The 13,607-nt window shown below is 42.6% G+C and overlaps 1 protein-coding gene across 7 annotated transcripts in view; it reads left to right on the plus strand.

Moving 5' to 3' along the window:
- The window catches only part of TOPBP1 (DNA topoisomerase II binding protein 1), a 66,234-nt gene that overhangs the window by 24,273 nt on the left and 28,354 nt on the right, over positions 1-13,607 (plus strand). For all 7 annotated transcript variants that reach the window (XM_075587107.1, XM_075587110.1, XM_075587112.1 and 4 more), the window contains 2 exons: positions 9,243-9,422; positions 13,416-13,585. In XM_075587107.1, the coding sequence (XP_075443222.1) occupies positions 9,243-9,422; positions 13,416-13,585 (350 nt within the window). The remainder of the gene's footprint in view (positions 1-9,242; positions 9,423-13,415; positions 13,586-13,607) is intronic.

Genomic DNA, 13,607 nt, shown 5'->3' on the forward strand with positions numbered 1-13,607 from the left:
TAAATCCTGGTCTATGAATGCGCTAAACATACAACATATAAACTTGATCATCAGTGATAAGTGGCATATTAGAAGGTATACCTTTTGGTTTACTGAGAGGCTTGATATCTTAGCAATATCAGTAGCTTTAGGTTTTTAAGATTTATTTTAATCATTAATAAAGTTTATATGTTGTATGTTTAGCGCATTCATAGACCAGGATTTAATACCACTCAGGTCTGCGGTGCGCCCTAGTGGGGATCTTTCCGTGTGTCTCTTACACACATATCCCTTTTGTCCATGTGTTTATCCCTGGCAGCACGCGACCTAAACCCTTTACGGGTATAGAGTTTAGAGCGAGGTTTTGCAAACTCTTTCAACTAATGCATACTAGCCCAGGTAAAAAACACGAGGAGGATCCTCTGTCGCGTTTCGTCCTACCAGGACTTTGTCAAAGAGTGATCTCAAGGTGACTTGGATCCGGTCACCTTGAGATCACTCTTTGACAAAGTCCTGGTAGGACGAAACGCGTCAGAGGATCTTCCTCATGTTTTTTACCTGGGCTAGTATGCCTGAATAAAGTTTTTTCGCTGCACCCTGCCTCCAGCCTTACTTCATTAGCAGTGCTCGTCCGACTTCCCTTCCCTTCTACTCTGCTTACGCACGGGACTGAGGCACGCAGCGGCACAGGGGGCATCTGCTCCTCCAACAAAGGGGACCACAGCGGACCGTACCCAGCAAGAAGAAAGTGAGTACACAGAATTATCTTTTAGGGAGCAAAGGAGGTTGTATCAAAAGCCCACCCACTGTGGGACCGCCGGGTCGAGCTACAATCTCACCGGACTGGTTAGACGGCTTTCCCTCCCTCTCCCTTTAACCCATGTTATGTGGCGATCATGCTGCGGTTAATATAAACCCCATACATGAAATATCTTTACAGCAGTAAGGAGGATGCAAACCCTGTGCCAAGTGCTCATTAAATTAAAGTATGCCGTTATGAAGGACTGTACTGGACAATTATAGAGCATCCAATTAATTAATTAATTTATTTATAAAATATTTTACCAGGAAGTAATACATTGAGAGTTACCTCTCGTTTTCAAGTATGTCCTGGGCACAGAGTAAAACAAAATAATACATGGTTACAAATACAGTTACATAAATGAACAAGGTATACATTATATACAAGACATTGCATGCACAGTTAAAGAAAATATATATTATGAGCGTATGAAACAGTTACAGACCAGATTAAAGTGTGAGACAGCCTTAGATTTGAAAGAACTTAAGCTGGTGGTGGATATGAGAGTCTCTGGTAGGTTGTTCCAGTTTTGGGGTGCACGGAAGGAGAAGGAGGAACGTCCGGATACTTTGTTGAGTCTTGGGACCATGAATAGTCTTTTGGAGTCTGATCTCAGGTGATAGGTACTGCATGTGGTAGGGGTGAGGAGCTTGTTCAGGTAGCTGGGTAGCTTGCCCAGAAAGTATTTGAGGGTGAGACAGGAAAGGTGAACTTTGCGCCTAGACTCTAGTGATGACCAATCTAGTTCTTTGAGCATTTCGCAGTGATGTGTGTTGTAGTTGCATTGGAGAACAAAACGACAAATTGAATTGTAGAGGGTGTCAAGTTTGCTAAGGTGGGTTTGAGGAGCCGAGCCATATACTATGTCTCCATAGTCAATAATTGGCATTAGCATCTGCTGTGCAATATGCTTTCTGACCAGGAGACTTAGGGAGGATTTGTTCCTGTAAAGTACCCCTAGTTTGGCATAGGTCTTGGTTGTCAGGGTATCAATGTGCATCCCGAATGTTAAGTGGGAGTCAAACCATAAGCCCAGGTATTTAAAACTAGTGACAGGTGTTAGGGTGGTTTTAGCGTTGGTTCTAATCAGGAGCTCAGTCACTGGAAGCTTTACAAATGTAGTCTTGGTCCCAAATACCATTGTTACAGTCTTGTCAGTGTTTAAAAACAGTTTGTTTTGGGAAATCCAGTTTTCGAGTCTCAAAAAGTCAGACTGAAGTATGTGTTGAAGGTCAGAGAGGCTATGGCTGTGTGCATACAGGATTGTGTCATCTGCATACATGTGTATTGAGGCTTCCTTACAAGCTGTGGGAAGATCATTAATGAACACTGAGAAGAGTAAGGGCCCCAGAACAGAGCCTTGCGGGACACCACAGGTGATATCCAGGGGGTTGGAGTTAGAGCCTGAGATGGACACATGTTGGGATCTTCCTGATAGGTAGGACTGAAACCAGTTTAAAGCATGTTTCCCTATTCCAGAGCTCTGGAGTTTGTTAAGCAGGATAACATGATCAACTGTGTCAAAAGCCTTTGCAAAATCTAGGAATACTGCACCAGTGAGTTGTCACCGTTCCATTCCACACTGGATTTCATTGCAAACTTTTAGCAGGGTAGTTACGGTGGAGTGTTTGGGACGAAACCCAGACTGGAATTGGCTAGGGAAATTTGTCTTGGTGTAGAAATCGCTTAATTGGGTGTGGACACATTTTTCCATAACTTTGGATAGTATTGGGAGAAGAGAGATTGGCCTGTTTGAGACAGTGTTTTTGTCCCCACTTTTGAAGATTGGGACAACTCTGGCAGTTTTCCAGGTCTTAGGGATATGGCCTGCAGACAGGATAGAGTTGACTATGGACGCAATTGGTTTGGCAATGGCTGGGGCACCAAGTCGTAGGAACCTAGATTTTAGTAAGTCGGGTCCACATTGGCTGCTTTGTTTTAGTTTGAGGAGCGCTTGTGTAATCTCCTCTTCAGATACTGGGCTAAATTGAAAATTGTGGGCAGTGTTGGGAGGGGGTGGGACTATAGGGGTACTCCCAGGATGAGATTCAGGTTTGGGGTTTGTGCTGCGTTTCGCTAATAAGTTAGTGGCACACCCCACAAAGTAATCATTGAATGCATTTGCAATGTCAGTGGGGTTTGTCAGAGTAATATCCCCCTTAGTGATATTACTTGGTTGTTGATGGTTAGGAGGCTGGAATATATGGTTGATAACCTTCCAGAAGTTAGCTGGGTTTGATGTATTTTGGTGGAGATTGTCAGAGTAATATTGTGCTTTTGCATGCCTTGTTTGCCTTGTGCACATGTTCCGCATGCATCTGTAGTGATTGAGATCCTTGGTAGTGCCAGTTACTTTGTAGCTTTTCCACAAGGCATCCCTGAACTGGTAGAGTGCTATAAGGTCAGGTGTAACCCATGGAAGGTGGGCCCCCCGTACCCTTATTTTGCGTAGTGGAGCATGGGTATCGCAGAGTTGTAAGAACTCGGATTGGAAATAGTCGAGCGCAGAATCAGGGTCGGGAATTAAATCGATTCTGTGCCATGGGCAGTTGGTAAGGTCATCCAGAAACTGTTGTGGGTTAAAGTTTTTAAATGTTCTAGTGAGGAGAACTTTAGGGCTTGAATGGGGCGGTTTAATTTTCCTTACACAGTACACTATTGCATGGTCACTGAAAATATCAGGAAGGATGCCAGTGGATTGGATTCTGCTGGGGTTTGAGGAGAGAATCCAGTCTAGCAAGGAATGGTTATGCGACTTCAGGTTTATCCGTGTGGGTTGGGAAATGAGTTGCGATAGGTTAAGTGACTTGAGTTGTATCTGGATTTTGTGGTTTTTAGGGTCAAGCCAATTGAAGTTGAAATCCCCAAGAACTAGCAGCTCACTCTTCTCATTCAGAGAGGAAATGCAGCCAAGAAATTGGGTGATATCAGTCAAGGATTGTAGTGGGGCTTTAGGGGGGCGGTAGATGCCAGCAAGCAAGATGGGCTTAGAAAAGGGGAGGCAGATTTTGCCAACTAGAGTTTCAAAAGAGGGTGGACTTGGTGGGCAATGTAACAGTGTAAATTGTAAGGTGTCTGCAATATAAAATAACACCCCTCCTCCTCTCTTTGACCTATCTCTCCGAAAAATGGAGTATCCCTGAATGGCGATATTTGCATCAGGGGTTTTAGAGGATAGCCATGTTTCTGTAAGAACGATGGCTTTGGGTTTATGCATAAGGCACCATGCCCTTAGTTCATCCAGTTTGGGCAGCAGGCTCCGGATGTTTATATGGGCGACAGATAGCCCTTTTTGGAATTTAAAGGTGGAATTCTCAGGGGCATGGGACAGAGCTGAAATGGGAGGACCTGGGTTAGTTTCAACATCACCTGCTAGAGAGAGTAATAGTATGAGTAGAAATTTGGTTAGTTGTTTGCAAGTTGTAAATTTGTGGTGTTTTCCATTAGAGTGAGCAGTGGTTGGTGTGCTGGTTTTTAGAGTTCTCCACCAACATTCAGTAGATAGTGAAAGGCTTTTGAGTAGTCCATGGTGTATGGTGATGTTGGGTGTGGGCCAGGATGGAGGAGTTTGTAGTGGATAGAGGGAGTAACATCTCCATGAGGCCAGGAGAAAGAAAAAAGTTAGAAGACATAGCAGGTTCATGATGCCAGAGGTAGACAGTGCTGCAAGGAGCTGTTGTGAGCAGAGTGAGTGTGTGCAGACTAAACAGCAGGGGTGGGCCTGTACCTTTTCAAGTGTTTTGCTGCATTGCAATGCTAGGGTCAATTCAGGGTTTCAGTGTTTTGTGCAGTCAGTTTTGGGAGAGGCTGCAGTGAAAGAAGTTGTAAAGGGGTGGGGGGTTAAACTATGCAGGCTAACAAGCATGGGATCATAGTGCGATCTGAATAGCTTACCGTTTGTTGTATTGAGTAAAAGAGTTTGCAGTAGATCCAGTCCCCAGTCACACTGTAGTCTAACTGTATCACTTAAAAACCTCACTTTAAATGCCTCACTGCCTAATGCAGTTCCTGCCCAATGCAGCTGAGGTGTTAGTATTATACACAAAAAAAAAAATCACATGACCCTCCCCCTCCCCAATCAGTCAGCTTGTTCCATTTGGTCAATTAACAGCACAGAGTTAAGAGGGGGGAAAAAAAAAATACTTTTTACATTCTAACATACTAACTTATATATCAATTCAACAAGGCCAGATTCAGTCTTATACACAGGGTTTCAACATCAGGAACATACTTATATATCAATTCAACAAGGCCAGATTCAGTCTTATACACAGGGTTTCAACATCAGGAACATACTTATATATCAATTCAACAAGGCCAGATTCAGTCTTATACACAGGGTTTCAACATCAGGAACATACTTATATATCAATTCAACAAGGCCAGATTCAGTCTTATACACAGGGTTTCAACATCAGGAACATACCTGTGAAGAGAATGCAATTAGATCCATGTCATATCAGCTGAGGTTATTGGTTATTGGTCTTGCATGAAGAAAGTGAGTATATTAACTATATATATATATATTAACTGTAGTCTAACTGTATCACTTAAAAACCTCACTTTTAAGGGAGTTCCCTTACTTACCTTGTTTAGTAATTCGTGGGACTCGCACTTCGTGCATGCAGCTGCGGTGCTAGCCAGGATTAGGGAAGCGGTACTCACGTTGAAACCCACCAAGTGCTTAGTAGGGATGGCAGAGGTATTGTACCTAGGGCACAGAGTGGGTGGCGGGCATCTTAAGCCAGAACCAGCTAAGGTGGAAGCTATAGTGCAGTGGCCCATTCCCAAAACCAAGAAGCAAGTCATGGCTTTCCTAGGCACCGCAGGCTACTACAGAAAGTTTGTCCCTCAGTATAGCGCCATTGCCAAACCCCTGACTGACTTGACCCAGAAGCGACAGTCTGTGCTGGTAGTCTGGTCTCCTGCCTGTGAGGTCTCGTTTCAGGCATTAAAGACTGCACTAGCCAGCGCTCCTATACTTGCTGCTCCAGACTATGCAAAAAAGTTCCTGGTGCAGACTGAGGCCTCAGACTTTGGCATTGGAGCTGTACTCAGCCAAGTGGGGGAGGAGGGCGATGAGCACCCGGTAGTATATCTAAGCCACAAACTGCTGCCCAGAGAGGTGGCATATGCCACCATTGAGAAGGAGTGTCTGGCCATTGTGTGGGCTCTAAAGAAGTTACAGCCTTATTTGTATGGCAGACATTTCACGGTAATAACTGACCACAATCCTTTGAGTTGGTTACAGAGGGTGTCGGGGGAAAATGCTAAACTTTTGCGCTGGAGTCTTGCCTTACAGGAGTGGAACTTCACCATCCAGCACAAGAAGGGAAGTGAGCATGGTAATGCTGATGGCCTTTCCCGCCAGGACAGCCCTCAGGACTTACTAACTTCAAGAGCTGGCAGGTCAGCCCAGCCACCGGACGGGGTGGTCAGGGCAGTCCCTGCGTCTTGAGTGGGGGAGGTGTGACGGGGAGGAAAGTGTTAATACCTGATTTGCTATGCATTACTGTTGTTGCCCTGTCCCCGCCATTTTTATTCCCCATTTGCAGGCCATTCCCTGTCTGCGATGGTAAAAGACAAGATGCATTGCTCGCCATACCCTCTAACCGACACATGATGGCAGATCTTAAATTTAAGGCAGGAGGTATTTTTTTGTAAGTCCAAGCAGGAATTTCTTGGACATCCAGCTGTGATGTGGGTGAATGAGCTGGGGCTATTTTTATGACCAAGCCTCAAAGGGCTGTAGTTATTTTTATGACGGAGCCTCAAAAGGCTCTCACAGATTTAGAGTCCCCCTGTCTAAAAGAGTGTCAATTATGAAAAGACTCAGAGACCCATAATGTATACAATACTGGCATACTGATGCACAGCAGATGTCAGGCTAGTGACACCTTTGAGTCAGAAACCAGACACAGTGGCACCAAGTTATGGGTGTAGCCCAGGTATGCTAAGTGGCATGGGCGTCAACCTGACCCATGCGCCCAACCCACCGGACAGCCCTTTTGACTGGTCTTATGAACTGTGGGTAACTTGGCTATTCGTGGGTTTTTTTGTTCCCACGAGGGGATTGGATCCACATGTTAAAGATAGCTTTGGGCAGTCTATAACTGTGGCTCCCCAAGTATCCCCAGGGTGATTCCTGAATTTTAATCCATGATGTAAAGATGCAAGACTTTGTTCCAGTACAGCAGCAACCAGTCCAGGAGTGAAGGGGTTAATAACCACATAACCACAGGACTTTTAAAACCAAGGCTGCATTTCTTGCGCTTGCAAGCAGAGGACAATTTCTTTTGTTTCAAAGGACAATTTCTTTCATTCCCTTATTCCAGTAAGTGTTGTTTTCAAGTGTATTCTGCAGATGTCGTGTGTTTGTCTATTAAGGAAATAAATCACAATTTATTTTGCAACTTGTTCTGTTCAATCAAGTCCCCAGAAATATAAATGTGTTGATAAAAGTTGGTGTCATGACAGATCTACAACCGATTGTTGTGCCTATTTATCTGCAAGTGTTTGCTGTTATAATTGCAGCAGGTCTACATTGCTTAACTCCTTAGAATGTGATGCCAGCAACTCATCAACATCCTCTGTTTCCACCTCTAGGTTGAGATCTTTACCCATTTGCACAACATTTTGACTATCCTCTGCAACGGTCTCTGTAAAGCCTTGGAAATCAAAGTAAAAATCAGGGCACAATTTATGCCAAATACAGTTTAGATTGGATTGTTTCACCTCATTCCATGCCTCACCAATGTTTTTCACTGCATGTAGAATGTTGAAATTCTTCCAAAATTCTTTTACGGTTGGACCTCCTTCCTCATCAGTTGCCCTGATGGTCTGGACAAATGTTTTCCTACGATAGTAGTCCTTGAAGGAAGCATTAACCCTCTGGATCAATGAGGTCGTTTTGGTGGGCTTGAACACCTCCATAATATTTGGATGCAAGTCATCCAGGAACACGGGATTGCCAGGAGCATTGTCCAGGAGTAGCAATGCTTTAAAAGTAAGATTATTCATCTTGCAATATAATTCCATAGAAGGAACAAAATGGTGTTGGAACCTCACAAATGCTCCCTGATACCCATGCCATATGGTTGGACTTGAAAGTCCCTGGAAGCGTGGTGTTTGCATAAATGAGGGTTTTCTCCATGGTAAACAAGCAAGGGGTTTAGCTTTAAATCACCTGCAGCATTTGATCCAAGCAAAAGAGTAAGCCTGTCCTTGGCAATTTTAAAACCAGGCATAGATGTTTCCTCTTTTTCAATGTAGGTTCTACTGGTCATTTTCTTCCAGTAGAGCCCAGTTTCGTCTACATTGGACACCTGACGATCTCTATAGACACCATCTTTTACAATTCTTGCTAATTTAGCAGGTAAATGTTTCGCTGCCTCCCCATCAGCACTAGCAACTTCCACAATCACTTTAAAGTTATGCACGTTTGCCCTGTCTCTAAAACGCATAAACCAGCCCTTGCAGTGAATGTTTCATCCTTGGACCCTTCTCCATGCTGCTGCTTAATGTCCTCAAAAAGACTCAAAGCCTTGGATTGAATTAAGAATACATTTATGGGCACACAATGCTGGGATTAACCTTCCAGCCATATGATGAGGAGCTTTTCAACCTCAGCAATAAATCCATCACGTTGCCTTATTGTTTTTGCTGGCATAGGAGCTTAGCCCTTAATCTGCTTCAATATCCTTGCCTTGTCTTTCAGAATTGTAACAATTGTTGTACGAGGGATATCCAACAAGCGGCCAATTTCTGTATTAGACTCTTTTCTCTGAATGCTTTATGATGTCTAACTTTACCTCCAAAGTAACAGGCTTTCTATTCCATTTTTGAGCAGTAACATCACTGGCATTTTTGCTTTTGTGAGACATGGTTAAGGGCAAAAATACACCACAGAACGTGCACACAGACTGAGCTGGGGGATTTCCCTGAGCTGTGCCTTTGTGATTGGCCGATTGTATCAACTTGGCGTTGCGTTGGGAAAATACCTATTGGAATGTATAATAAAGCGTCGGCTATGCTGTTCGTCGAAAAATGAAATGTCAGAAAGTGAGAACCTCTTGAATATTAAAACTCATTAAATATGTAATTGAGTTGAATATTTTTTAAATGCCGTAAGTATTATCTAATACTACAGAACGGATTTATAATAATAAAAAAAAAAACGTAGGATAGTTCATGTTTTGCTCCTTTAATAGCCACTCTGCTTAGTTTTCATTTTTTTATTTGGATTTAAAAACATATGGTAACATATGACCTATATTTAACATTGTTAAAGGTATAAGCTCCAAGAGATGCTTTAATTTCAGCTACTTGTTGTAACGTGGGTTTAACATAAATAAGAATAGAAAAAAAATGATTATATTAAAAGACAGACTCATGATCCAAATTTCTAGTTTTCCCGAATTGTGACTTTTCAGTGACTTATAAGCTGTTGCTTTGATTACAGGTCAGAAGTATGAGTGTGCCAAGAAGTGGAATGTGCACTGTGTTTCTATCCAGTGGTTCTTCGACAGTATTGAGAGAGGTTTCTGTCAGGATGAGGCTATGTATAAGACCGAGCCTGCTTCAACAGCAAAGAGCATACCAAATACATCCACTCCAACAGGCTGCACAGACAAAGCAAACCGTAAGTTAGTCATTGAAGTGGGATCATACTAGTAGTTACTGTCACAGAAGACCAGGCCATTTACACCTTTTTTATCCGGAGCATACATTGAGCAAAACAAGATAATGAAATAAATTGTAGTTTATTCACTTAAAATAGGCAAACACACAATGATACACAAAATACAGGCAAAAAAATACACATGGGATTTGGGGTTGAAAAACGATACTTTCCTAGGTGTAGGGGCTTATCAATCCAAAGCTTACCCTATCAAAAGTTTTGAAACTGAAATCAACCTGCAGTTACAAACGCCACAGCTCCCCTCTCTCTCCAAAGGGCTGGAATTCACTTGCTGCTTAGAATCTTAGAAAACTTTGAGAACCTTAGATAACTGAAAATCTGGGTTGCGCAGCGGTTTATAATACCTCTGGTGTTTCATTCCCAAATTACTATGGCCCAATCAAAAAGCCTGAGAAATTTCTCATCAGCTAATCAGAGCAGAGCTCACCTGGCTGATGTCAGGAAAGGGGGCATGGCTATCTGCCGGGAAGGCTGCACAGAGTCTGGTGGGATCAAATGGGACTGCAAAGGGCGTCCCTTGATCTCAGGATGTCCTTCCCTCCTGCCCAAATGGTCTTGACACCTCCATATCCTGGATTCCCTTTGAGGCCAGAAGGCGGGGTAGACATCATGTCTCCTCTGCAAATGCTTAGGCTGACTGCATGGATTTTTATACATACAGTATAACACCCTCTGAACCATACTTTAATCAAGTATAAACCTTGTGGACCCTTGGAAAACTAGATGGGGATATCTGGGCTCAAAAAACAGGATTTAAAACCAGAGACAGAACATAAAACACAGACAGAGCTCAGTGCACATCCAGTGAAACCTATACACGGTACAGTGCCTAAATATATATGTATAGATATCTATTATATAAAGGTCTTTTAGTTTAACATTTTGGCCAAATTGTTGTACGCCCCTGAGCCACTACACGACAGACCACATCTCAAGGGTCCCTAACACTAAAATAAATAACCTGTGCATTACCAGGAAGAATGATTTATAATAAATCTGTCAAAATTAGTTGCATAGTTCTAAGTCTGATTGAAGCTTTTATTAACCTGTACATTACCAGGAAAAGTACTCTGTATTAGATTTGTCACAATCATACTTTAAGCAAGCAAGTTCCCCTGAGTGGGAGATGCTATGGAGTGGGCTTTTAACCATTTAAATGTGGGAGGGGGTGAGCTTCAATTAGGTAGGAGGTTGCCACCCTCCAATCAGCTAAGACTAGCTGAACAAGAATTGTAAAACATACAGGACACCTACAAGCTCATATTGAACCCCCAAAATAACCACAACATATAAGTGTCACAGAGGAGTGCTACTGAGCATGGCAATATATATTTAAAACCAGAGACAGAACAAGAAACACAGACAGTGCTCAGTGCACATCCAGTGAAACTTATACACGGTACAGTGCCTAAATATATATGTATAGATATCTATTAAATAAAATGGTCTTTTAGTTTAACATTTTGGCCAAAGTGTTGTAAGCCCCTGAGCCACTACACGGCAGACCACATCTCATGGTCTTAGCTGATTGGAGGGTGGCAACCTCTTACCTAATTGAAGCTCACCCCCTCCCACATTTAAATGGCTAAAAGCTCACTCCATAGCATCTCCCACTCTCAGGGGAACTTGCCTGCTTGCAGTATGATTGTGACAAATCTAATACAGAGTGCTTTTCCTGGTAATGTACAGGTTAATAAAAGCTTCAATCAGACTTAGAACTATGCAACTAATTTTGACAGATTTATTATAAATCATTCTTCCTGGTAATGCACAGGTTATTAAGAATTTATATTAGTGTTAGGGACCCTTGAGATGTGGTCTGTCGTGTAGTGGCTCAGGGGCGTACAACAATTTGGCCAAAATGTTAAACTAAAAGACCTTTATATAATAGATATCTATACATATATATTTAGGCACTGTACCGTGTATAGGTTTCACTGGATGTGCACTGAGCTCTGTCTGTATTTTATGTTCTGTCTCTGGTTTTAAATATATATTGCCATGCTCAGTAGCACTCCTCTGTGACACTTATATGCCTATATATATGTTGTGGTTATTTGGGGGGTTCAATATGAGCTTGTAGGTGTCCTGTATGTTTCTCAAAAAACAGGAGTCTGGAGGACACGGTGCAGCCCCAATGTAATTCACCCTGCGGACCCACAAATAGTGCCTGCACGCTGGGTAGAATCAGGGAAACACCAGTAGCTGGGCCCCCCCCGAACTCCTGCAAACAAAAGGAATACATTTTCGCCACAATATCCACCTAAAACTTACACTCCCAAAATCTGGAGTTTCTACGACACAGGGAACCCCAACCGCCCCTAAACAGGTCAGGTTTTTCTATACTTTACAAGGAACTTCCATAACCCACAAACCTAATACAGATTCTTGGACACCTTGGCACTAACTGGGGTACCCCTATGTTACCTAGGGATCCCCGCAGCTACAGGAACACTTTTCATCCTTGTTCCTCATTTACTGTGCACAAAGCATACATGTACTTAACACACTTGTTAATAAAATTTACACTTTAACAATCCTCAGTCTTTCTGGTATGGGAAATAGAATAAAAAGCTGCACTCCACTTTTCACTAACCATATTCCCCACACACTGTTGTATAGACTTAGTATGGATTCTAAGAATCTCCTCACAACCTTAGATGATTGGAGCACCTCAGAACCCCTATACCGGTTCTGGGTGGCCTGGGCATTTACTGGGCTTCCCCATTAACCTAGGAACCCCTTGACTGGTTAAGGGACACCTCACATCCCTATGCCCGTTTTACCTTTCTGGTCTGTGCTGAAGCAGGGAACCCCTGTGGTGAGTCGCGCAAGCTTTTTCAAAAGGAGATATTGCTGGGACAATGTGTCTATACGCATGATTCCCGGATACATTTTTGGGGTACCAGCAACTCTGGGTCCTGACTAGATAAGACACATTCTGACAACACATTCTCCGCAAAACCCCCTTGAAACTCATACCACAGCAATCTCTGCTTTCTGGGACTCCTGGAAAGGTAAAAAAGCATAAAATAGTTTTACTGCACAATTGCAGGTTATGCATGTACAACACTGGGTCCAAGAGCTGACTATTCTTGAACCCTTATTACGGCCCCAAACAGACTTAAACCTTTATTTGGAGCCTGGTTACCCCCCTACCGTCACAGTTACTATAAACAGTTTTTTATAAACCTTTGTTTTAACTTCTGTTTTAAAGTTACATTTCTGCATGTTTCTCTCTCTTTCCCTCCCCCCCCACACACCCACTCCTCCCTCTCGAGTAGAGTACTGGCACCTTTATAAAGAAAAGAGCATTGTTATTTTATCAGATACTGGCGTTGCATTATGTGAGTCCTAATGATTTCCTCGTGAGGCTTTACGCGGAGAGACATTGATACAGCCCAGGTGATAAGTGAAACTCTGTACAGCACCCATTTCCCATGACCTGTTAGTAACACGATGTCACCGTTCTCTCATGGTAGTGCTCTCCTACATGAAATAACTGGCTTAATATGCACTGCTGACTGAATAACCTTTTCCTGTAGAATCGCAATCTAACGATCATTTTGGTTTTGGGGACACTATAGATTTTTTTTATTCTTGGTTTTGACTTATTAGACATACATAAAAAATGAGACTAATATTCTTTTGAAAAGGAATAAGCATTTGCTGTTCTACTTCTTCTTTAATGTCTGTCACTTTGCTCAGCAGTTCCTGCAAATGCAAATAAAAATATCTTTCCTAGTTACTGAAACTCATGTTTTGATTGCTCTCCACCCTTCCTTTGCCTTTCAAGTTGTCTGCAGGTTCTTCATGCCACTAAATTACCAAAATTTAAATAAAAGCTCTCGAAACAGCGACTCGGAAATGAATTAGTATTCATTTGATTGTTTCGTTGACAGTAACATTTTATTTGTATTTAAATTCTGACAGATCGGACACTCTCAGATGTCAGCCACATTTCCAACATAAGTACAAGCTGTATTAATGAATCTGCTTTTAACTCTGTGATGAACAGTAGGCTGGAGGCTCCAGCTGATACTATTGAGAACTTGGACATCAGCGCCCTCCAAGCTCCAGAGGATCTTCTCGATGGCTGCAGGGTGAGTAACAACACTGGGTTCT

The sequence above is a fragment of the Ascaphus truei genome, chromosome 2 (genome assembly GCF_040206685.1).
Source record: "Ascaphus truei isolate aAscTru1 chromosome 2, aAscTru1.hap1, whole genome shotgun sequence".
In the NCBI taxonomy this organism is placed as follows: domain Eukaryota; kingdom Metazoa; phylum Chordata; class Amphibia; order Anura; family Ascaphidae; genus Ascaphus; species Ascaphus truei.